The 26084-nt window shown below is 40.0% G+C and overlaps 1 protein-coding gene across 1 annotated transcript in view; it reads left to right on the plus strand.

Moving 5' to 3' along the window:
* SIM1 (SIM bHLH transcription factor 1) overlaps positions 1 to 26084 on the plus strand; it is an 82997-nt gene that overhangs the window by 33372 nt on the left and 23541 nt on the right. Inside the window, exon 10 of the mRNA XM_032650874.1 lies at positions 7798 to 7966. Coding sequence (XP_032506765.1) covers positions 7798 to 7966 — 169 coding nt within the window. The remainder of the gene's footprint in view (positions 1 to 7797; positions 7967 to 26084) is intronic.

The raw sequence follows: 26084 nt of genomic DNA on the forward strand, positions 1-26084 counted from the left end.
CTCTGTTAACATTTTAGTTTTTTGCCTCCCACTATGGTACATGCATATACATGCCTATACAGCACATGTTGATTTAAAAAGAGAAAATTTTTCACATTGTCAATAGTATTTTTCACATTGTTAGAATAAAAAAAATGAATGACTGCATAGTATTTTATCACATTAGTAGGCCATAATTAAGTAATGCTTCTATTGTCGGTTCCTCCTATTTGTTTATAATTAAATACAAGAAATTATGCTGATAAACACGCTTGTATATAGACTTTTGATACTCATCTCTGATTATTTTCATAAGATATATTCCTAGAGGTGGAATTACTGGATTTAAGGTATGAACATTCCTAAGACTCTTGGTAAACATTGCTAGTTCACTGTCTTAGCAGTAGTATATAGAAATACCCATTTATTTCACCTTGCCTTCATTGAGATTTATTGTCATTTAAAAAATCTTTGCCAATTTGAAAGGCAAGAATGACATCTGGTAGCTGCCTTAATTCACACAGTTTACTAGTAGTGAGGCAAAACCTTAAAAAAATTATTTCTCAGCAATTTGTGCACTGCTTACATCCTTTTCATGTTTTTCTGTTGCAGAGATATTGTATTCATTAGTGATTTTTAGAAGTGTTTCTCTGGATGTTTAAAGCACTAGTCCTACTCACCCCTTCATTACAACTGTAATGGTTCCAAAGACATGGTTGAGGATGAAATTAATTTAGTATTCTAGTTTGCCTAAATATCACATATGCCATGCCTGAATTATAACTTGATAAAAAATAAGTGCATTTAATTCATATACATACCACTAAAACGGTAGCATATGATTTGTTTCTTTGACTTAAGATCTCACAGAATTTCAGAATGATCATTATTAATTATAATCTGGGAATTTAAGAATCCCTCACATAAACTTGCTTACTTAGCAGATATTTCTTTCTTATTTATGTAGAAAAGTTTGCCAGTTTTTTGAATTTTTGGTCATTCGGATTGGAGTAGAATAACAGTTTATTGCAATGAGAATTATTTTGTTAATCACTTGCAAGTGAGCGTCTGTTCTCTGTAAGATATTTGTGCTAGACAGTAAACAGAGACTGCTAGAAGAGAAGGAATTTAAGATATGCCATTCACTGTGAGACAGATTTACAAGTGCCAAATGAGGGTGGGACAGTGACTGGTAGAGGAGCTCAGAGGAGGGAGCAGGGAGAGATCACTGTGGCCAATGGGGAGAAGGGAACAAAGTCAGATGCAATATGGTGACTGGTCTGGATTGAACTATATTTCAACTTGTGTCGTGGGTTTGTATGAAAGTGTTACACTATCCCTGTTGTGAGGATGGTTGGTCTTGCCACATCTTACATTATAGTTTTTGACTTACTTTTTGGTTGCTGTTGTTTGTTTACATCCCTGTCTTTCCTTGAAATCACAATGTGATAGTAAACCTCATTCACTATCATGTAATACTTACTCTCACGTACGAGAAGGGTAAGTCATCCCTTACCCTTGTGAGGCCATCCACTCCATAGCATGTTGGATGAAACCTACAAAATGGAGAAGAGGTTTCTAGGCAATGTTTATGGAAACCCCAAGACTTTTGGGGAACTACTAAAATCACCAAATCAAATGGAGAGAACCACAAGGGGCAAACACAAATCCACTTATTAGTATGAGACTATTACATTTAGTATTAGTATGAGACTATTACTAAGGGTAATAGTCTCATATTAGTATGAGACTATTACATTTCCAAGGGTGCCTTAGCCTAATTTCCCAGCAGATTGTCTAAGTCTGTGAGCCCCTCACAGTATGGAACCCTCCTTATCAGATATCTCTGCTGGGCTCTGTGGGGGCCTGAAAATGAAACAGAAAGTAGGTCTCTCTGCTGCAGAGGTTTACCCAGCGGCCAGGCAGCAACTCTGCCAGAATATAAAGAAGGTCATGCACTTCGTGTAACAGTGACTCTAGAATCCAATTAAAAAGTTTAGTATAAGGCAGTCATTCCTACTTAATCCGATCACAGTTTAATGCAATCCTTTTCTTATTTCAGTCAGCGCCTTTGGAGCCAAATCAATTGTATGTCTTTGTTTCCACGTTTTCCTCGGTAATTTGATCACCTTCAGCCGTTAAAAAACAACAAAAAAAGCTCAATTGGGAAATCTGGCAACATCTTTTACGAATTGCCACATAACATAAAGTCAACAAACTCCAGAACGGCTAGCTCCAAAACAGACATGACAGAAACCAAAAATTCAGTGGAAACAAAAGCAGAAAAGGGTAAGGCAGAGCTGAAGAGGGAAATTCTTGCAAAGAATCTTGACTCAGCATGAGCTGATCAAATACTGTTAATTACTTCTCTGTATAATCATCCCAACTCGCTTGAAGGCCGTACAATGTTGGTGCTGCTGTTGGCATCATGGATGCCAGTCTCCCAGTCAAAATGATAGACATAATATTGATGCATTTCTCTGAAGCTGACAGTACCTTTCAGCAGCGAAGACACCTTTCATTTGCTTTGCAAGGGCATCACAGTGAGCTTCCCATATGGCAATTTGGCATTTACCTTGTGAGTGGTCGTGGAATATTGCTTAAGGAAAGGCTGAGAAGGCCAATGATGCAAAAATAACCCCTTTTATTCTATTGGAATTTGAGTAATTCCAAATATGTACATGCCCGTTATAAAGTTTAGAGTAGACTCAGATGGTTAATTCTGCAAATTGAATGATTTCTGACTGTCCATAATGGAATAAGAGGATTACTTTTGTCTGTGTAAATATGGGTGAGATTGACAAGCTGCAAGTCCTAGTGATTGCAAATTACCCATTTCACATAGCTTTCAGAGCCTAGGTACCTGAGGATGTCTATGGCGCTGGTACAAGTCATTAAAAAGAGAATAAAAAAAAAGTAAATTGAAAAATATGCCAAATGGCATATGTCAGTTCCTCTTTCAATATGCCAATCATATCTGGGAGAACAGCGTGAGCTGCCCTTGAGAGGGTTACCTATGGGGTCCTTAACGTGGTCTATGAGACACTTCTCAAGAAAGCTTGAGCGGGGCTGAGTCCTTCCTTTATTAAAGTCACCTAAGTCAAGCTCCTCACCATACTCATTTCAGAGTCTAAGTTCTGTGCACCCACATATTTTATTTTGTCCCACTCCACAGGGAAGCACTGAACGGCTTTACTAGGCATACACCTAACTTTGAGGATGTGTGTGTATACCAGAATACACCTCACTAGGGGAAGGGGGAGAGGTAGAGCCAGACTCTTCTTTGTGTCTGAGTTGGGAGGAGGGAAATGGAACTCAGTAATGTGATTCCCATCAGCATCTAGACCTTTAATCTATACAAATGAAATACTCAATTTAATAGAATTCTAAAAGTAAAACAAATGCTTTGTTCTCAGTGAATCTGCCATGCAGAGTTGCTCTTGGCAGTACATCAACCGTACTTGAAATGTCTTTAAGTGGGTATTTTTTTATTGTGCTTTTCATCCTAACACATCTTTTGAGCTGTTAGAGTCTCGAACAGAGAAACAGGAAGGCCGAGCTCCTCTCTGAATGCCAGGTCTGTTTTGCTCTATGGTCTTCATTTGCTGACTTAGCAATAAAGAACTTAATGAACTTAATAAATATGTTGGCCACACTACAATACAGTTTAGAAGCTAAAAAGGAACAGAGCAAACGAAAATGAGTTTGAGATAGAAAGGAAAGAAATACAGCATAGGGAAGTGTTTGTAATGAAAGGTATTACAGTTGCTACCAAAGTGAAACTATCGCTTTGGGGAAATCAGGTGCCAAAAAGTGCCATCGAGGGTGGAAGTGAAGAAATAATACTATTTATTGAGCATTTACTATGTTCTAGGTACTGGGCTATAAGCTTTCCACATAATATTTCATCTGAACCTCAGCACATCCCTGTGAATTTTATTTATTTATTTATTTTTGCGGTACATGGGCCTCTTGCTGTTGTGGCCTCTCCCGTTGCGGAGCACAGGCTCCGGATGCACAGGCTCAGCAGCCATGGCCCACGGGCCCAGCCGCTCCGTGGCATGTGGGATCCTCCCAGACCGGGGCACAAACCTGTGTCCCCTGCATCAGCAGGTGGACTCTCAACCACTGCGCCACCAGGGAAGCCCACATCCCTGTGAATTTTAAAGAGGAAATTAAAGTCTAGACGGCTTGTCACACAGTAAGAGGCTCAAACTGGGATCTACCTGACTTCACGATCTACTGCTTAATTTTGGCAGATTTGTTTTTGTATTTTTTGGTGCACCAGAACATTAATATTTTAACTGGTGTATCCAAAGTATAACTCTTTTTGTATTTATTAGCTTTTTCATGTGTATATGTAGAATTTAAAAGCATTTACTGGCTTTCAAATTTTATTTAGGCCTATTTAATTTGGAGTGTTTTCTTCATTGGAAACTATGCAGAAATTTTGGAGCGACTTTTTCAGTAGTTGAAATGCATACTCTGGGGTCTGATGTGTGCAAGAGAAAAGTGAATCCTTGTTTACTCTCTGCTTGTAGCCATGAAGTCTCTGTGCTGAAATGTTGCATTAAGAACGAGTCGACAAAAATGATTTGACCAGTTTTCAGGGGTGCATGATTTTTGCTGTCAGTCTTAGGGACTGGATGGATACTCTGCTGCCCAGCAGACAGAAGTACATTTGACACAGAAGATGGTCAAGGATGGAGACTCTACCTCCTGTCAGAGCCTAGCTTGCTCACTGTCATATCCATGTGATCTCAGGGCCAGGTGGGTCTGGGGACTCACAGCCCACAAGGGTCTTTTTCCCCAGAGAAAGGCTTTTGGGTTCCAAGTTATTAGTCGTCATTGAAGAAAAGAGTCCTTGTTTAGTTGCATCCTTACCTTCTTCCTCTTCCATCTATGTGAACTCTTGTGCAAAATGCCATTGGCGGCTTCCTTGGTGGCACAGTGGTTGAGAGTCCGCCTGCCGATGCAGGGGACATGGGTTCGTGCCCCGGTCTGGGAAGATCCCACATGCCGCGGAGCAGCTGGGCCCGTGAGCCATGACCTCTGAGCCTACGCATCCGGAGCCTATGTTCGGCAAAGGGAGAGGCCACGGCGGTGAGAGGCCCGCGTACGGAAAAAAAAAAAAAAAGCTATTGGAATAGAGTAGGTCTTGACTCTAATCTTCTAGGAACTTAGAATCCACTGGGAAAGATAAGACATAATCTCCTGGTTCCTTCCCCACTTCTCTCAGGAACTGGCCCTGGTGCCTTGGTCATGAGGGTAGTGGCTTAGTCCTTCTGCTCATTGCTGTGTCCCCACGGCCACCACAAAGATGCTTAGTAAACACATACTGAAGGAATGGATGGGCTTAGCAGCTGGGAAGGGCTTCCTAGAGGCGAGTGGGATCTAAGATAGTTCTTTATAAGAGGGGTTTTATAAGTATGTGTTGGAGCAGAGAGAAAATCAGGAAAGTATAAGGTCAGTTTGGGGAGAACTGTTTTGGATGAAGTGAGGGGCTAATGAAGGAAAATTCTGAGATATTGTCAGAAAAATAGGTGGGCACCACATTTTGGTGGGCTTTGAGGTTCTGACCAGGGAATGCTCAGAGCCTGTGCCATGTGTTGTCCTTGGGAGTCGATTAGAGCTTACAGTGTATAGCAAACCAGTGATGTGATCAGACTCCCCAAGCCCAGGAGACAATTCCCATGCCTACCTTCTAAATTTTGGTTTTTTTTGGCCACGTGGCAGGTGGGATCTTAGTTCCCCGACCACAGATCAAACCCATGCCCTCTGCCATAGAGTGCAGAGTCTTAACCACTGGACTGCCAGGGAAGTCCCTACTTTCTAAATTTTTGTTACTCACATAGGTGAATTTTTTTTTTTTTTTTTTTACTTTCACTGAGTAGATGGACTGTTTGATAAGAAGCCATTGCAATTTGGTGATATCTATCACTACACTCCAGTTAGTTGCATTGATATTATTGGACCTGTTTTAGCTGGTTTCTATTCCTGGTCACTTGAGGAGGAACTCCTTGCCTGAATTATACTTTTGCTTTTGCCGGATCTCTCTGTAGAAGAATAGGTAGGGAAAAGGAAAAGAAGGTTAATGAATAGTCGCTGAACCATGGACATCTGCCAGTCACTTTTACATATATAATTTTATCAATTTGTTACACTGAATATAGCTATCTTAACCTGAAGAGCATTGAAAATGCATGGAAAATGTTTAAAAAGGTGAACCCATTAGAGAAAGGAAAAATAAGATAAGAAAAAAATAAAGGAAGCCGTGGAGTTTTTTGCCCAAAATGCCTGACCTGAGGACTTGTATACTTGCTAGAGGTGGTGACACATCAGCCTTGGGCTCAGGGCTTTGTGACTTCATTGCAAAGAGGGAAACATGATGAATGATATGGTTCACAGTGCTTGTGAGATAAAAAGAAATCAATTACTCAGGAGCAGCTCAGCTAGTTCTGGAACCTGAGAGAAAATGCTCCCACGAGTCCTCACAAAGAAGACTCTGAAACATTTTAGTCAGGCTGCCAGTGGGAAGGAGTAAGGAGTGAGCTGAGACTCCCCGCTGCCTGGAAGCAGCCCGAGGTGGTAGCTGGGGGCAGGGCCAAGCTGTCATCTGTAGTCCCTCAATGCCTCAGCAATACCTTTGTAATGAACTTTCTGAGATACACTCTTTATCCCGGTCATATCACAGTCTGCAGTTATTATGTTTATTTGTTTATTATTTCTTCTCCCCAATAGATTGTAATCTGCACAAGGGCAGGGACTCTAAATGCCTTATTTATCCTTTCATCTCCATATAGCACAAAGTCTGATATATATTAGGAGCCTAATAAATATTTACTGAATGAAGGAGTAAAAAGAACTGGTGGGGAAGTGTACCCTAAGGTAACTGAATTAGTTGGCCTGTTGAAAGGGATTTTTAAAAAATATATAATTTAATTAATTTATTTATTTATTTATTTTTGGCTGTGTTGGGTCTTCGTTGCTGTGCGTGGGCTTTCTCTAGTTGCAGCAAGCGCGGGCTACTCTTCGTTGCGGTGTGCGGGCTTCTTGTTGTGGTGGCTTCTCTTGTTGCAAGCACAGGCTCTAGGCGAGCGCAGGCTTCAGTAGTTGTTTCATGTGGGCTCAGTGGTTGTGGTTTGTGGGCTCTAGAGCGCAGGCTCAGTAGTTGGGGCGCACAGGCTTAGTTGCTCTGTGGCATGTGGGATCTTCCTGGACCAGGGCTTGAACCCGTGTCCCCTGCATTGACAGGTGGATTCTTAACCACTGCGCCACCAGAGAAGTCCCGAAAGGGATTTTTAACTAATAGCTAGATACACTAGTTTGCTAGCCATACGACTATTTGGAATGTTTACCTAGAATGATTGATCTAGGAGCAGCTGATAGAAGACATTCTTCTTGCCCGTGATCAGATAGCATCAGATGGTCAATTGTCTATGGTACTCATCCCACACAATTTTTAGAGTAAATTTTATAATCCATATCTTACCAGTGAGGACACAAAAGCTCAGCGAGTTTGAATTATAGATTTATTTTCTACTTATATAAAAATAATGAAAAATGTATTTTTTAATCAAGACATCTTCATGAGTATATCATATAATTTAGCTGTGGTACCTGGGGCAGCTACATTCAGAGGCATTAGTTAAGTGTTAGGCACTTCTAAAATAATCAAGGTGTTTGTGGAAACCAGTTACATGGTTAAATTTTTCTTGCTTCCTTTTTGAATATGAATGGCTGTCATTTCTGGTAAGAGAACATGTGTATCCATTTCCTGTGGTGGCCGATTAAGGGCTGTGTCTTCCCACCCTGCAGAGACACGGAATACAAAGGGCTGCAGCTCTCCCTGGATCAGATCTCAGCCTCCAAACCAGCCTTCTCCTATGCAGGCAGCTCCACTCCTGCCATGACTGACAGCAGAAAGGGGGCCAAGTCCAGGCTCTCCAGCTCAAAGTCAAAGTCCAGGACTTCCCCATACCCTCAGGTAGGTGCACGGCCATTTGGCCACTTCCTGTTTCTGTGACTTTCCTCTCACAGGAGAGGAAGTATTGAAGCTGTTTGGAATTAATTATCTGGCTTTAGTACATTTAAAACTTCTATAAATCTGGAAAGCTTTCTAAAAATATCTTCTTCCTTTAAAATAACTGTGCTAGTAAAAATTTGAAGTGATCTTGTGGTTTACTGCTTTTATATGAAGGTTGTGAGAGACTTAGTGGCAGTCAGAGCCATAACTTTATTTCAAGGAGATTGGTCCTAAATTTTTTCCTCTACACTGATTAACCAGAAAGAAGTAGCCAATATAGAAAAATATGGAAAACAAGAGCTTGATGTAGAAAATTGAATCTTAGGACAGGAACTGAAGTCAAAGGATAAATTGAGAGGTGGAGGCAAAAAGATCAAGGATACATTTCACCATGAGATTTGAGCACAGATGGACTATTTATGGGGAGGAATGAAACAAAGAGGGTCTTCCAGATGGCAGGAATGGTAGAAAAAGCAGCCCTCTTCTCATCTTTGCAAGGTGGTGAGCTGATGAGACCCAGAGGAGGTATTCCAGAAACACTGCAAGGTACAAAGATGAGTCCTGATGCTCAGAAGGAAAAAAAGAATGTCTTTCTTCATTAGCCACTGAGATATAGAAGCTTGTCTGCATCAAGGTGTAGGGACAACTCTCTGCTGGCCTGAAGGAAGTGGGACAGAACTGAGGATTTCCCACACTCCATACCCTGTGACCACCTCCACCTTTAAGGGTGCCACATCCAAATTGCTGCAGTTCATTAGAGTAACTCAGGAGATGATTCCTGGGCTAGTATAAAACCAAGCTGAATTCAGAGGCATTTCATCAAGGTGGTCTTTATCATTTGTGTTTCTAAATATATTTTTTTAAGTAAAAATGGCAAACCAGTGAGTCCAGAAACTATTATTTTCTTACTTATCAGAGCTATATTATTCTGTTGACTTCTACAAGTGGGCACTGCTTGAGGAAATATCATTCATTGAACTAATGGTCACTAAGAAGCTACTATTTGCTAGATTATTTTAGCAGCTTGGTGTGTGAAGGTGAGAAGATCATGGGCCCCAAGGGACTGATGTCTGGTGCCACAGAGACCAGATTTCTTTACCCTGACAAAAGGGAGGGGAGTAGATGTGTGATGCCTGGACATTTTTCTTTTTTCTTTTTTTTTTTGCGGTACGCGGGCATCTCATTGTTGTGGCCTCTCTCATTGCGGAGCACAGGCTCCGGACGCTCAGGCTCAGCAGCCATGGCTCATGGGCCCAGCCGCTCCGCGGCATGTGGAATCTTCCTGGACCGGGGCATGAGCCCGTGTCCCCTGCATTGGCAGGCGGACTCTCAACCACTGCACCACCAGGGAAGCCCTAGACATTTTTCAATGTACACCCTTTTTTATGAGACTGAGCACGTTACTTATAAAGTGCATTTTAGTTCAAGTCACTATGGAGGAGGAGTTGCTTCTTTTTATTGAATATCTGAGCAGCTTTTCTTATTACTATCTTGTACCTTGGGAAAAGAGTTTTACTGTCTCTGTTTAGTACTTGGAAGGATGAATTACTCCTTTGGGTAATTCTATCCTTATATGGATAGGAGTGCTGGACACTTAGATGAAAGGAGAATTTAAATTAGGAAATACTAAGTTAAGAAGGAATTTGTCTATTGTTATATAGAAATTAAGCCACAAAAACAAAATCTCCCCACTGGACATCCAAAACCTCATTGCCTATGTTTTCTTTCATGCTCAGCTCTTAAGTCTAAAATTTCTTTAGTTTACTCTAATTGTAGACCACCTACACATTTTTTAAAAAATGTTTTAACTGACATTAGACTGCTCCTTGTGTTTATGTGGGGAGGAGTTAATTTGAAAGTTGTACATGTTTCATAGTTTTAAAAAAAAGCAATGCAGAAGAGTGGAAAGTAGAAAATCACCCACTGTTTCCTCCTTTTCCCTCTCCAAAATGGTGGTTTCTTCTAGAAATATTCTATGATGTATCTATAAAAATCAATCACATGCACACACATATATCAACATAGGGTTTCTCTTGACTTTTTTGTGTTCATTTTTGTGATTAATACTTATATAAATGTAATCCTTAGAATTTTGGCCCTATGTCTCATTTGAAATCTCAGTCATGAATTAAGTTCACTTAACATTTATGTGCCTAGTAAAGGTTATTCTTTAATTATGTTTGCTTTAGATAATCATGGTGCTAGGTCAATCCTTGACTGAGTTTCTAGTACATGGGCTACTAATATGTACAAATCAGAAATGGAACACAGTCTTGCCTTCGAGGAGCCACTTGTGTAGACAGAAAAAGGAACAGTCTTTGCAGTGAATTGTCATGGGGTGAGCAGAGGGTCCTCTGGGGACACAGTGGAAAAGCGTGACATCCAGGACAAGCTCATCTGTTTCTGCTGGAAGAAAACAACTCAGTACCACCATCTTGGATTTTATATCCTCAGAAATTTTAAAGAAAAAAATAATTTAGCTTCTCAAAAGTCTTATTTGGTCCAAATTGCCCTTATATTATTATCTTTTATTATTTTTTAAAAATTTATTTATATTTTTTGGCTGCATTGGGTCTTCGTTGCTGCACACAGACTTTCTCTAGTTGTGGCGAGCAGGAGCTACTCTTTGTTGCGGTGCGCGGGCTTCTCATGACGGTGGCTTCTCTTGTTGTGGAGCACGGGCTCTAGGCATACAGGCTTTAGCAGTTGTGGCACATGGGCTCAGTAGTTGTGGCTCGCGGGCTCTAGAGTGCAGGCTCAGTAGTTGTGGCGTACGGGCTTAGTTGCTCTGTGGCATGTGGGATCCTCCCGACCAGGGCTCGAACCCCTGTCCCCCGCATTGGCAGGCGGATTCTTAACCACTGCGCCACCAGGGAAGTCCCGCCCTTATATTATTAAGGAGTACTCATTCTTCAGTTTTCTTGCATCATTGCTCTTATGTGTCTTAGACTCAGTAAATGCTAGCTGAGTGCCTACATCAGAAAGATGCTACACTGGCCATTGTGATGAATGAGGGTAGAGGGTAGGTGTTGGGTAGAAGGTGCTAGAATATAAAGAAATGGTATAAGAAATGCCCTTAAGTGTTGCAGTACAGTTGGAATGATAAGTTATATACTAGGATAAGGAGTGTATAGAAGATGATGTATACAAAAGGCTTTAGGAGTGGTGTCAGCCTGGATGACTGGGGAGGGTGTTGACCTGATTTTGAGGGTAGAATTCAGGTATATGCACATAAGGGAAAGGAGAGGACACTTCAGAAAGACCAAGATTCTGAAGAGATGCAGGAACACACTGTTGGTGTGACTGGGCCTTTGGGTGAAGTGGGGTAGGGTAGGTCCCTGTGGATAAGGCCAAGGAGTTATATATTTGGAAGCATTCATTGATTAGTGCCAATATCTACTAGGCCAAGGAGTTTAGATTTTGCTGTGTGGAAAACCAGTAAAGGCTTTGAACAGGAAATGAGAGCATTAAGGTGGTGGAAGCAAGGCAGACTACTCGAGATACTCGTTTTAGTAGTTTTGATGTGAGTCTAGGAAGGTCTGAGCTAAAGTTCTCAGCTGAAGTAAAAAGCATCCTAGAGGAAGGATGAATAAAATTATTTTTATCCTTGGCTGCTTGCTCTTCTTCTCATCGTAGTTGCATTTTGATCGTTATAGATTTATTTTGAAGTTATATTTTAAAGCTTACATTTTTTAGTTAATGACACACTTACACTGAATTTCCCTTTATATTTTAACAGACCCATAATAAATACATTTTTATTCACTGAATGGTCAAGCTTTGCATGGTATTTAATTTTAACTGCTTTTGCCTCTTCTCAAAAATAAAGAGAAAATCTTTTATTTTTTGTTATTTCCATGTTTACATATTTTTAGCATGCAAATTCTCCTCAGGTTTTTTCAAGAGGCCATTTCCAGAGCAAAATTGAGCTCGTAGGGTAACATCTTGTACCTTTTATTAGTTATGAAATGGTGATTTAATGATTCTATCAATATTATTTATTAGGCTCTTTGCTCTATTATATATTAGGCATATCTAGAAATTTCTAACAGACGTTCGAAGCATGGCAAACAGCAACATTGCTTTTTGGAATTATCTAGGCACCCTTATTTGAAGACGTGAGACATGCACAAATTGTAATGAGCTGCCATCACTGAGTTTGTCTGCAGTAGTAGATGAACTTTCAGGTCCCCTCCTGGTATGAGATGCCCTTGGGAATAACTTGATTATATTATAGTCACTTAATGAAAGACTGAATCACCTTTGTACCTCTGTGTATTACTCGGGACAAGAGAGGTCAAAATGGAATTGTTTTGAATGGTTTTGGAAAAATTGTTGTAAGAAATATTATAGATAACTTCCAAAGATTCTGCAGCTAGCTACTGTGCTGCTGTAGAGCTATCTTACCACTATGACAGTTGTATTTTATTGTTATTGAGTTTATATTCATGAAAATAGCAACTTATTTTTTTCACAGTTCTGTTGAATTAGAAATGTTGAGCTTATAGAATTTATCTTTCAGATCTTATCTCTAGCAATTGTTAGCAGCAATTGCTAGAGTCTTTTTCACCTATTTTTATGGAACTAGTCATGGCTACTCTAATACAGTTGGAAGTTATCCTGCCATAGTTTAGCCACGTCAATCATGAATAAACTGTCTCCTGATTCCAGTTTCCTTTTAAATTTCTCCTCTTGGCATGTTTATAGTTGTTACGTTTATTAGAGACAGTGCGTGCCCTCCAGTTTTATTGCATCATTCTGTCCTCCTCTTGCTTTTTTCCCTAGTCAGTAGTAAGCAATACACTATATAATTCTGTAATAACAGTGCACGCATAAAACCATGTATGCTTCTGAAACCTGAAAATATTTGATCTCTTGTTACAGATACACTGTAACACTTGCAGGTTTAACTCCACATCTGTTACTTTAAATAATCCCATAGAACCCTCTTAATTTTCACTGCCAGCAATCTGGTTTCCTTTTGGTGAAGGTAGAAACTCTCTCCCTGCAAAGGTTGTTTCTGGCCTCAAAAAAAAAATACATCAGTGACTGCTATGCTGACTTTTTAGGCTACAGAGAACAGAAGGACCAAGAATTTCTCAAGTGTAGTTTTCCCTTACACATAGTAATTTTATCTCTACCAGGATAGATGTCCTTCATTTCATGTTTTATGTTAAATGAAAACATGTAATCCTTGACCGTTACCAACGACAAAAACTTTAATGCATCATGCAAAAAAAAAAAAAAAAAAAGGTTATCTTCTCTGAAATTCTTACACTGCAGGCTTGTTTATATTTTCTGGCCATGTCTAAACTTCAGATATCTTCTCTTCTATAGAAGTCTCAGGAGATTATTAAAGTGGACCCTTATGGTCTTTTTAGATTGTCTTCATAAATAAACCTCTAAGTATTATTTTAGAAAGCACTTCACTCAGTAAGGTGAGACCTCTGTGTTACAGATTTTGTACTTTGGTTTTTACCAACTCTTGCATTTAGTTAAATATTTATTATGTGCACTAAAATGCTAAAGGTGGGCCCTTAAGGAACCATGTCCATGGTCTCACTGGGGAGGCAAGACCAACATTTTAGAGAGGAATTGTAAGATGTGGCTGGTCATGGGACCTCCAGGCCCCTGCAGCTGCCTTTTCATTCCCTTGGCACACGGTTGGGGGAGGGGCAGACTCCCCATTAATCAGCCTCCTTATACCCCCAAATTTACCTTCCACTACCCTGCTTCTCTCTCTTCACTCAGCCACATGGGTTTCAGGAGGAACCTGGGGCCTTGTTTGAAATAGGCCAGTGAAGTCTGCTAAAAAGCACACACAAATTTGCTGAGGGGATGTGCAAGGTCAAGGAACGGTCTGATTAAGTGAGTCTGCAGAGAAAGTTGACATTTTAGGAGGTGTGATGGATAGAATGGGTGATGAGATGGAAGGAAATAACAATGGGGCCGGGCAAAAGTGGTTGCTTCTAGGACAGTCTACCTGCCATTACAGGGAACTTCTTTGTCCTTCACCTTGCTTGGGAGCACGATAGTATAAATATTTGTAAAGGTAAGGTAACTATTTATGGTAGATAACTAGGTATATGGGATTCGAAATAGGACCAAAAGATGATATACTTTCTTGCTAAATAGTTTACTCAAGGAGGCAGATATCGCAAACAACACTGTTTCATTGGTGTTTACTAAAACATACGATATATAATGATATGTGTTGTGTAAAACGCATTCCCAATAGCGAGAATCCAATGATGACAAATCTCACACAAATTGAAATAAACAGATGGCTGTGTTTAGTCACATTAGATTTATATATTAGGCAGCAGGACTTCATTGAATAAGAAAGACCAATGAGAAGAAAAAAATGAAAAAAAGTGGCATGAATGAGACTTTGCAAAAATTATAAGATGAAAGGAAGAAAATTTGGAGGCAGTAAATGGGGACTTTAAGATCCTTGAGGACAGGAGATGTTACCCTTGATAACAAGATTGCCTTGGGCACCCAAAAGCCCTCAGGACATATTGAGTGAGTGGGTAAATGAATTGATGGATGAGCCCACCAAGGTGAAGTTGATAAGATAGGTGGATAAAGAAACAGAGGAGAGATGAGATGACCTGGGTATATAGCCCTTTCTCCAGAGGCTTACAGATTCAGTGGGGGAGATAAGAATGTAAATGGATAATTTAAACACAGCATAGAATGTATGTGATAAAGGCATGTGTTGGCAGTGGTGTAGCTATGGTGGTGTGTGTTGGGGGCTCACCTGTCCTTCCAGCAGTGAACTGGAGGAGGGAATTGGGGGCTGACAGTGAGAGAACTAATAGCCTCTAAGCTTAGAGACCTTCATGCCATGGGGAGTTTCCAGCAGGTTCAAATTTATTCCTATTTTCAAGGTTTGCAGTGAGCTGCAGGTTGACAGTTAATAAAGCCCTGAACCCCTTGGGCGCACCCTCAAGGACCAGACTCATGCTCCATCTCTAGCTGTGCTCTCCCCCCCTCACCCATTTACCCTTCTTCTCCATTGCCTGTGTCCCAGGAGCTCCCTCACTCTGGAGGAGTGCAGCGCATCTTAATTTTCTCTCTACTTTGGAAAATTTTCCTCTCCAGTCTTCCCTGCTTCTCAGATTGACCTTAAAAGACCACTGATCAGTGTTTGGAGACTTGCCACAGTCCTAGCTGTCACTCAAGGTCACCTATAATTGGTTCCTAAATTACCTGCACCCTCTGATCTGGCCAGACTTCTCTGCTCACTATTTGCTGAACACCTTGTCCTTTCCTGCTTCCATGCTTGTGCTTATACATTTACTTCTGCCTGCATTGCCTCTATTTCTCAAAATTCTGACTATCTTCTAAGGCCTGGATTGAATGCTGCCTCTTTCATGAAATATAACTGAGTTATATTTCTCCCTTGTGCCTCCATTTATAATAATCTATCTTCTACTGCCTTCTAGATATGTCAGATCTCCTCTCTTGGACTATAATATCTTTGAAAGTAGTTAACAATGTCTACTTCATACCCACCCCCAACCTTGCCCCAGCATCTAGTATGGTGTCCTCCACATATTCACTCACTAAATGTTAATGAAATGAATGAATGGATAAGTAAATACATTAAAAAATTATGCAGATACTTAGCTGGTTGCCTAGAGAGACATAAAAACCCCAAGTAGGGAAAATATTCTGCTACTATGGAATTTATAACCTATGTAAAGAGGCAAAAGATACACATGAAAAACAACCTAAGGATGGTTTCATAAATGCCGAATCTTGCAGTACAAATCAAACACCTACCTGCTGAGGGGGAATTAAATGTGGTAGAATCTAGAGGCTCTTTCAAGAGTAAAGCTTTGAATGAGCACTCTGGCTCACACTCTAGGGAAGAGAACAGTCCACATCCTGTCCTGAAGTGGGCTTTCTAGTCTCCACGTCTCCACTGTGATCTCCATTGCAACAATGGAGAGAGGTGACAACTGATATTAGCTCTGTGTGTGTATGTGTGTGTTTTGGTTACAAAATAATTGCCCTGATGTGAGTGTCTGTACAAGAAATGCCATTTGGCTCTGTCTTCCATCTCAGGAACCTGTCTTTGTTTACGGGCTCAGCCCTAGTTCCAGGGCCCACTTCCATGATCAGTAGACACTTTCTATTTTTTTTTTTTTTTTTTTTTTGCGGTACACGGGGCTTTCACTGTTGTGGCCTCTCCTGTTGCGGAGCACAGGCTCCGGACGCGCAGGCTCAGCGGCCATGGCTCACGGGCCCAGCCGCTCCGCGGCATGTGGGATCTTCCTGGACCGGGGCACGAACCCGTGTCCCCTGCATCAGCAGGCGGACTCTCAACCACTGTGCCACCAGGGAAGCCCAGTAGACACTTTCTAGATCACTCTCTTATTCTTTAAAAATCTATGTGCATTTTCGGTGCTACACCTTTATATCTAGGAGGGATCGATTTCTTCCATAAGAAAGGGAAAAGTTCTAAATTTTTGGTTTCTTTGTTTAGTTGGTTTGGTTTTTGACCTTTGAACACAAAAGGCCTTGTGAGGGTAATGTTCCTTCATGGTGTGTCTTGACCCTTAGCTCCTCCTCTACCTGATCCCCACTGTCTTTGTCCCGTTCCAGGCTCTTCAGAGCAGGACATCACATTTAGACTGCTTCATCCCTCCTTATTGTCCTTTCAGTCTCTGAGCATTCCTGCTCAGAGTAAACTTCCTGAAATATCATTTACATCGTGTACCTCCCACCCCAAGCCCTACTTAAAAACCTACAGAGGCTCAGTGTTGGTTATGGTATGAAGTCTGATCTCCACAATCGGCCCAGGCTACGTCTTTGCCTCTTCCAGCCACCTCTAGCCCCACCACATCAATTCTCCATTCTAGCTGTGTACTCGCCCTAAGGACACCTTTCCTGTTGAGCTTCTTAAATCCTATCCACCCACCAAAGCACAGCTGCAGCCCACCTCTCATCTCCCCAGATCCCTGGCTATAAGGCATAATTCATGTTAAACACGTCTCTGTTTCATAATGTAGGATGGTTTGGATCTAGGGGAGAGTTAGTGTCCAAAACGACATTGAGCAGTGGGCAAAGCAGCTAAATCAGATGGAACGCCTCTGCTTCTGGCTTAATGGAAATGAAGGCTGGAATTTGTGATTCTGCTCTGCAGCTGAACTGAGGAGAAGGGGGGAATGGCTGAATCCACCATCACAATGTGCCTGGGGAAATTTATTTTAACAAAACCTATCAAATCAAATTTTATTAAAACTAAATAGTGAAATTAAAGACAGCAATGCCTTATTTGACAGTGCTTGGTGGGATCTGACCCGCTCATAACGGGACCTTTGTAGAGTTAAGGAAGTTGGATTTGGATATCTTTGTCTAAGAAATTGAGATTTCTTTAATTCTTCCGTCTTTCACAGATTTTTAGGAAACTTCTTTAAGCATATTGTAGCGCACTGAATTGCAGTGTTTTCCTGGAAGGTCAAGGTCTGGATGTATATTATTAATAGATAGCTTATGCTCTTTTAGTTTTCCTTATTATTTTACTGTGCTTGGCTTAGAAGATGAGAAGGTAGATCCATCCTTCCATTTACAGACACCAGTTTGAAATTGATTAACTCAGTAGAGGGCCTTTGAGCTTCAAGTTCTTTTTACAAAATTACAAATCTGATAGATCTCCTCTTTTAGTATGCAGAAGGCCGGTAATACGCCTGCCAATCTGTTGGCCCAGTTCTAGGACACTGCCAAGAGCAGCTTGGGCAGCTGTCCTTTGTCCAAACTCAGAATAAACCATTGGAAGGCCAAATAAAGCAGCAGTAAGGGGTTGGAGCAGGTGGCGCCACCTGTATCCATCTAATTCAAGCCCATCTAATCTGCCACTTATATGTGAAAAATCAGAGAGTGAGTCAGAGTACCAGTGAAAAGATGGATGTGGTTCTGGCTTATGCTCAAAGCCCATCATGGAAGAAGATTACCATTAAAACTAGTGCTACTGGTCCTGGAAACCCAGGATTTATCCAATGAGCTAGAGTCATTTCTATATTACCTATGCAAGTTGGGATATTCTTGATCATTTACAGCTGTGTGTGCCAGGACATAAAGGGCCTAATTAAATGTTTATTACCTGTTTAAAATCTTCAGTGCAATGAAGATGCCTGCCAGCCTTTAGGACTTTACCTTCGGATTTATAAGAGGATGTGGATTGTGGATTTCATGGTTGGGAACAGCTCTCTCCATATGGAACCTTATAGGAGAGTCCTTATAGAGTTACACTGGAGGAAAACTGGCCTCTGGTTCCGAGTGCTGATTCCCTTCCAGCTGCATGTCAACCTGACAGCCAATGAGATGTCGACTATGCTTACTTTTCTGTGAGAAAAATGAGTGAACCAAATCCCAGGAACATTTTTGTAACTGTTGGTGGGGGGTTGGATTAAGAGAAGCCCTAAGTCATTTCAAACCACATTTGAGGCATATTAAAAAACTTCTCATGTTTCTACTTCATGAAATATATCAGGAACTTACAGGTATGAAAGATTTCTCACCAGAATATTCTTTGAGCTAAAAATAACTAAAATGTGGATTAAAGGTAAAAACAACATCACAATAAATAACAGATTATACTATAAGTGGAGCAAATCATAACAATAATGAGAGAAAATCTTGTGAACCATTCTTAAAAATTGATATTTTGAGAAGATGACAATTTATACCATTTTCTAAAATGAGGGGAGAAATGGCCAAAATATTTAAAATTTTTAATAATTGAATTTTGAGTGAGTATTTGCTTTCTAATTATTTACAGTGTAAATGGAAATATTTATTGCTCAGTTCCTCTAGTGAAGCCATCCTTGACTCTGGAATGTGACTCAAGATTGATATTTTTTCCTTTTAAAATGTATTCTCTAATTTTTCTTGAAGGTTTCCTTCCTTACAATTTCTAGGTAGTAAAATTTTTCAAGTCAGAAATGGAATCTATTATTTGACTGCTGTTGAGTTACAGTATCACAGGCAAATGTTTTCAGTCTGCCTCCCAGATTAGCAAAATAACTTGCATAATTGTCATTTTAAAATGCATTTGATTTTGACATTAGTTTTTCTCTTACCCTTATGTTTATCGTTGAGAAGACCCCCGGCAATTTCCAATGTGTGTAAGCCAAAGCCGTTCTTTACAGTAAACACGACTCCTGTTCAAGGGAAGCATCCCCAGCAGTGGGGGTTATTTTAATGGACATGCTGTATTACTTTAATCTAACCCTTTTACCATCTGTTCTTCACATAACAGTGAATGAAAAAAAAAAAGGACATATTTTATGTTTCAGGGTTACATTAGTAAAAAGTAAGATAAAAGTGATTTAAAAGCATGCATATGTTCTTAGTACAATGCAGTCTGCATCTGTGATGTTTTTTCTCATGGTTCAGATACAAATCAAGAGGAAAGCTGCTCATGCCTGATAGAGTGAAAGTTTTTTCATGGAAAACAGGACTTACCATAAGAGGGTCTCTCTCTCTATATTTTACAGCTAAAAATGATAAAAATAAAAACCTCAGTGAGCTGCCAGAATAAAAATAGATAACTGTAGCATCTATTGTTGGAACATCTGGTATTTTTCCTGAGTTGGCTTGCTGCTGCCACATCCAGATGAATGCAGAGCACCTGTCTGGAACATGCTCTTGAGGCAGGAATGAATCTCATGACTGTTTTCAAAAGGGGAATATCTGTGTTGTAATTGTGGTGGAAGAACGCTTCAGTGCTATGAGGACGTAACCGAGGCTGTGTGGTGTTGGTCTACTGGAGTGTAGAGGTTGGAGAAAACCCCCTTTGTAAGAACATGCTTAGGGACCTGGGATCCATTCCTGCACAGAGGGTAGGACACTGCTGTCTTTGTTATCTAGGTCCCTAAGTCTAGATGAGTCCAGGATTCTGGAAGGAGTAAGGGCTCTGGAATTGCATCTCTCCTCTTAAACTTCCTAATCATGTGAACTTGGGCAGTTCTGTTTTTTGTTTTTTTGGTTTTTTTTTTTGAGCTTCATTTGCTGCATCAGTAAAGGGGTTAATGATACTTTTAAGATGTTGTGAGCATTTAATAAGATAATGTCTGTGGGATCTCAGTATGGTGACCAGAGCATAGCAAGTATTTGATAATGGTAGCTATCGTTATTGTCATGGGCATTAGTTAGCATAGGCGAATCATATGGTAAATTGCCTGTTAGTCATAGTTCACTTTCCCTTCCCAAGCAGCTACAGTGTTAAAAGTGATAGCTCCCTTCTTTGAACTCCTAAACGGTACTGTTTTTTTTCTTCATTCCGGCCCTTGCCATTTTTCAACTTGTATTAACGTTATGTTCTGTGGGTTATTTATACCCCTCCTAATATGAACACCTTGAAGGTGGGGCTGTATTTCTCACATCACTTGGCACACTGCCTTGCAAATACTAGGTACTCAATAAATATTAGAATGAATCATAGAATGAATTATTATAAATAGTTCCCATTGAATGCATATAAAACCCCAGCTGATGGCTCAGACCTTTAACCGGTTAACAGTCTCTTCTAGAAATAATGATTCTTTCATGAGCCCTGAATCTCAGAGAGGAGCTGGGGGATGTGGCTGGCATCTGACATCCATTTCTGGCAGGCATCCAAGCTCTTTGCCGGTCAACGTTAGCCCACCTTTGGTGGGTGACATTTGGTTTCATAGTTATTAGAACCAGGGCATCCTTCGTCTAACTCTTTTTTTTTGGCCGTGCGTCATGTGGGATCTTAGTTCCCTGACCAGGGATGGAACCCATGTACCCCGCAGTGGAAGTGCGTTGTCTTAACCACTGGACTGCCAGGGAAGTCCCCTGACTCATTTTTAAATTTACCAATATGAAAGCCTGTTTTGAAAATTAAATTTTAAATAAGAAATAGGGGTAAATTAAGGTGCAGAGTATTCATAATAGTAACAACTTTTTCTAAGAAAGAGAAACAGAGGTTTCCGCAAAATTAACCAAAAATTAGTTTCAGTGAACTTTCTTTGTTGATGTAACCTAATTAAAATAGGGAATCGAATCATTCAGTTTCTTAGCTTTAAACAAAGGAGGAAGTGTTGTTACCTTTTCAAAGGAAGAAGAGCAGATATTCTATAGCTCCTAAAATGTGATTTTGTTTTACCTGAAAATAGTCTAGATATCAACAATTGCTAGGAGAACCAACCACAGGTTCCAGCTAGCTAATCGATCATGAGTGTCACTCTCTCTCCACCCTTAAAACAGATCTGTGGGCTTTTAGTCAAAGTTTAAGTGATAAGAATCGTTGGTACCAAAGAGCAGTTCAACTCTGAAAATCAGAGCATTTGGAAGAAAAGGCCCTAATGTTTAAGTGATTGGCCAGTGACCTGATTTCTTTTTGCAGCTGGGATGTTGATTTTTTTTAAAATTTTTATATTGAAGTATAGTTGATTCACAGTATTGTGTTGGTTTCAGACGTACAGCAATTGTGATTCAGTTATATGTATATATAATATATTTCAGATTATTTCCATTATAGTTTGTTATAAGATTTTGAATATAGTTCCCTGTGCTATACAGTAAATCCTTGTTGCTTATCTATTTTATGTATAATAGCTTATATCTGTTAATCCCATACTCCTAATTTATCCCCCCCCCTTTTCCCTTTGGTAACCATAAGTTTGTTTTTTATGTCTGTGAGTCTGTTTCTGTTTTGTATATAGATTCATTTGCATTATTTTTTAGATTTCACATATAGGTGATATCATATATTTGTCTTTGTCTGAGTTGCTTCACTTAATATGATATTTTCTTGGTCCATCCATGTTGCTGTAAATGGCAATATTACATTCTTTCTTATGACTAATATTCCATTGTAAATATACACCACATCTTCTTAAACAGATCATCTGTTGATGGGCACTTGGGTTGTTTCCATGTCTTGGCCTATTGTAAATAATGCTGCCATGAACATTGGGGTGCAAGTATCTTTTCAAATTAGAGTTTTTATTTTTCCCAGATGTATACTCAGGAGTGGGATTGCAGGGCCATATGGTAGTTCTATTTTTTGTTTTCTAAGGGACCTCCATACTGTTTTCCATAGTAGCTGCACCAATTTACATTCCCACCAACAGTGCACAAGGGTTCCCTTTTCTCCACAAGAGATGTGGATTTCTTTATCCTTTAACATACATGTTTTATCTCTGGCATGCCTGTAGGATGGACTGAAAATATGGCCTCTAGATCAGCCGTCCCCAACCTCTTTGGCACCAGGGACCGGTTTCGTGGAAGACAGTTTTTCTGCGGACGGAGGGTGCCTGGGGGCGGGGCATGGTTTCAGGCAGTAACATGAGCAATGGGGAGCGGCAGGTGAAGCTTCACTCGCTAGCCCGCCGCTCACCTCCTGCTGTGCGACCCGGTTCCTAACAGGCCTTGGACTGGTACTGGTCCGCGGCCTGGGGGTTGGGGACCCCTGCTCTAAATAATACAGTCTACGGAAAAAAAATCATTTTTACAAGATGGTGATATAACTATTCCTGTCCACCAAAGTGAAAGTTCGTTAATCAAGGACCTTTACACAATACATACGTATCTGTAACATTTGCATTTTTTAAAATTTATTTTATTTTTGGCTGCATTGGGTCTTTGTTGCCATGCGTGGGCTTTTCTCTAGTTGCGGCAAGCGGGGGCTACTCTTCGCTGTGGTGCGTGGGCTTCTCATTGCGGTGGCTTCTCTTGTTGCGGAGCACGGGCTCTAGGCGCACGGGCTCCAGTAGTTGTGGCACACGGGCTCAGTTGCTCCGCGGCATGTGGGATCTTCCCCGGACCAGGGCTTGAACCCATGTCCCCTGCATTGGCAGGCGGAATTCTTAACCACTGCGCCACCAGGGAAGCCCCAACATTTGCATTTTTAAGAGTACTTTGATACGTATTATTTATTTGCTCTTCCCTGTAATCATATAATGCAGGTAGTCTGTTCCTATTCTGCAGATGAAAAAACTCAAAGCCCACAGGAGGTGATCTTTTGTACAAGTCATGTTGGATGATAATAGATCAGGATCCTCCCATATTTGAGTTCAGTGCGGTTCTACTGGAATCCCTAGTTGATAACTTTACAATTACATTTTTTTATGCACAAAATATTATCATCGTTAATGAAAACAAAGATATTTAATTAAATTATAGCTTTATCAGAGCATGTCTCTATTTCTTCAGAAAAATAAGTTTTTAAAAAAATAGTCTTTTCCCTAATCATTCTATAAAAATAAGATATGTTTGCTATGTAGGATTTTTTATTTTAAAACACTTACTTTGAGGGAATTCCCTGGCATTGCAGTGGTTGGGACTTGGTGCTTTCACTGCCAGGGCCCGGTTCCATCCCTGGTTGGGGAACTAAAATCCTGCAAGCTGTGTGGCACGGCCAAAAAAAAAAAAAAAAAAGATTTTATACATAAAGAAAAGTTGCAAGAATAAAGTATTTTTGCCTACTAAACCTTGGTTCATCAGGGCTTAACATTTTGCCATATTTGCTTTATCATATTCTCTGGGTCTTCTCCCGTCTGCCCTCATTATTTATTTCTTCTGAACCATCTTATAATAGGTTCCATATAAGATGCCTCTTTAACGACACCTTACTACTTCAATGTATATTGCCTGGTGTAATGGTTTCTTAGGAGCGGGAAACTGCCGTTTCTGTTAGCTGTTGCCAAATTCCCCTCCATAGCAGCTGTATCAGTTTACATTTCCACCACCGATGCATGGGAGGGAGTACCTTGTTCTCCACACTCTGCCAAACAATATGTTATCGAGCTTTTGAACTTGGGCTAATCTGATGGTTAAGAAATATTATCTCAGTGTTTTAATTTGCATTTATCTTATTCAAAAGTTAAACATCTTTTCATATGTTTAAGGCTATTTTAATATTTTTTGTGAATAGTCTATGTCTTTTGACCATTTTTCCTTGTGCTTTCTTTTAGTTTCTTTTGTTATTTTTCTAGCTTTTGAATTGAGAATTGAATTTAGATTTATTCTTTCATTTTTACTGATTTAGGTATCTAAAGCTATATATCCCATAAATCCAGATATATAGTATTTTCATTATCCTTTCCCTGGAAATTCTGTAGTTTATGGTTTATTTGCCTATTTTCCCCAGGAGTTAATAGTTTGGGGTTTTTTTCAGGTGGAAGGGTTTTTTTGTTGTTTTTTTTAATTGTTCTTAATTTCTATTTGTTATTCATTGTGGTCAGAGAGTGTTGTTTGTAATACTTCTACTTGGTGAAACTTACTGAAATTTTCTTTGTAACCTAATATTTGATCAATTTTGATGATTATTCATGTATGCTGAGGTTTATTCTTTATTATATGTAAAGTTTGATATATAGCCATAACATTTATGATTTTGTTTTTTAAGTCTTCTGTAGCTTTTCTTGTTTTCTTTTTTTTTTTTTTTAACCTACTTTATTTGTCTTATACTGAGAGTGGTGTCTTAGTCTCTTACTATTAGGATATTTCTCCTTGTATCTCCTATAGTTTCAGCTTTATGTAGGTGGTATCACCATGCTATTTGATGCATAGACAGAAAGACAGAAAAAAAGAAGAAAGTTTTAAAGCAAGAGAATGACATCATTAGATGAGAGTTTCAGAAAGATCTCTGAAGTGGTTAGGTTCTGGGAAGCCCCAACACCAAGCCAGGTTGGAGGTTCATGGGGCTCGTTTGTTTTTCCTCTGTCAGGAAGACATCAGCATCAGAAGGACAGAAAGCAGCTTGGTGGTTTCTAGGTGCTGGAGAAAATGGGGAGTTATTGTTTAATGAGTAGAGTCAGTTTTGCAAGATAAAGAGTTTTGGAGATGGGTGGTGGTGATGGTTGCACAGGAATGTGGACATACGTAATGCCACAAAAATGGGTAAGATTGAAAGTTTTATGTGTATTTTACCACAATTAAAAATAATTTTAAAAAGAAAGGGAACAGTTAAAGAGGACCTGGAAGTGGGAAAACATGTTGTCATAGACATTCATGTATAGGTTTTTGTTTTTTTAATAAATTTATTTATTTATTTTTGGCTGTGTTGGGTCTTTGTTGCTGCCCGTGGGCTTTCTCTAGTTGCGGTGAGCGGGAGCTACTCTTTGTTGCAGTGCGTGAGCTCCTCGTTGCGGTGGCTTCTCTTGTTGCAGAGCACAGGCTCTAGATGCACAGGCTTCAGTAGGTGTGGCACACAGGCTCAGTAGTTGTGGCGCACAGGCTTTGTTGCTCCGTGGCATGTGGCATCTTCCCAGACCAGGGTTCGAACCCGTGTCCCCTGCATTGACAGGCGTATTCTTAACCACTGCGCCACCAGGGAATTCCCTATAGGTTTTTATATGAATATAATTTTCATTTCTCTGGAAAAAGTGTCCAGGATTGCATACAGTAGGTGCACATTTAGGTTTTTTAGAAAGTGCTAAGCTGTTTTCCAGAGGGGCTATACCATTTTACGTTCCTACCAGCAACGCATGAGTGAGCCAGTTTTCCTTCATCATTGTCAGCACTTGGTATTGTCGCTATTTTTTATTTTAGCCAGTTTAATAGGTATGTGGTGATATTTCATTGTGGTTTGAATTTTCCATTTCCCTAACTGCTAATGATGTTGAGCATTTTTTCATGTGGTTACTTGTCATCTCTTTACCTATTGGGTGAGATGTGTCTTCATGTCTTGGGCACATTTTAGTTTTTTATTTTTGAGTTTTGGGAGTTCTTTGTACATTCTAGATGCTAGTCTTCTTTTATGGAAATGACACTTGTCTGAGGGTGCCAGTTTGGATTTTGCTTGATTTTGAGTCCCTTTCCTGTGGCCAGTACTGAGAGCCAGTAAGTATTGATTTGTCTTCATATTTTGGCATTTACTTGTGCTTTTCTTTCAGAGGATAACTGTCTTCATTTTGCCTATGTCCTAATCTCTCTCTCTCTCTCTCTCTCTCTCTCTCTCTCCTTCACATAGTCTCTTAAACATCTTGGTACCCTACTCTCTGTACCCACAGGCTCATAGCAGCTGCTGTTGGACTTTCTTTTTTTTTTTTCTTTAACTTATAAGTAATTTGAACTTTGGCATATTCCCTGCCTC

The sequence above is a fragment of the Phocoena sinus genome, chromosome 12, assembly GCF_008692025.1.
Source record: "Phocoena sinus isolate mPhoSin1 chromosome 12, mPhoSin1.pri, whole genome shotgun sequence".
Taxonomy (NCBI): domain Eukaryota; kingdom Metazoa; phylum Chordata; class Mammalia; order Artiodactyla; family Phocoenidae; genus Phocoena; species Phocoena sinus.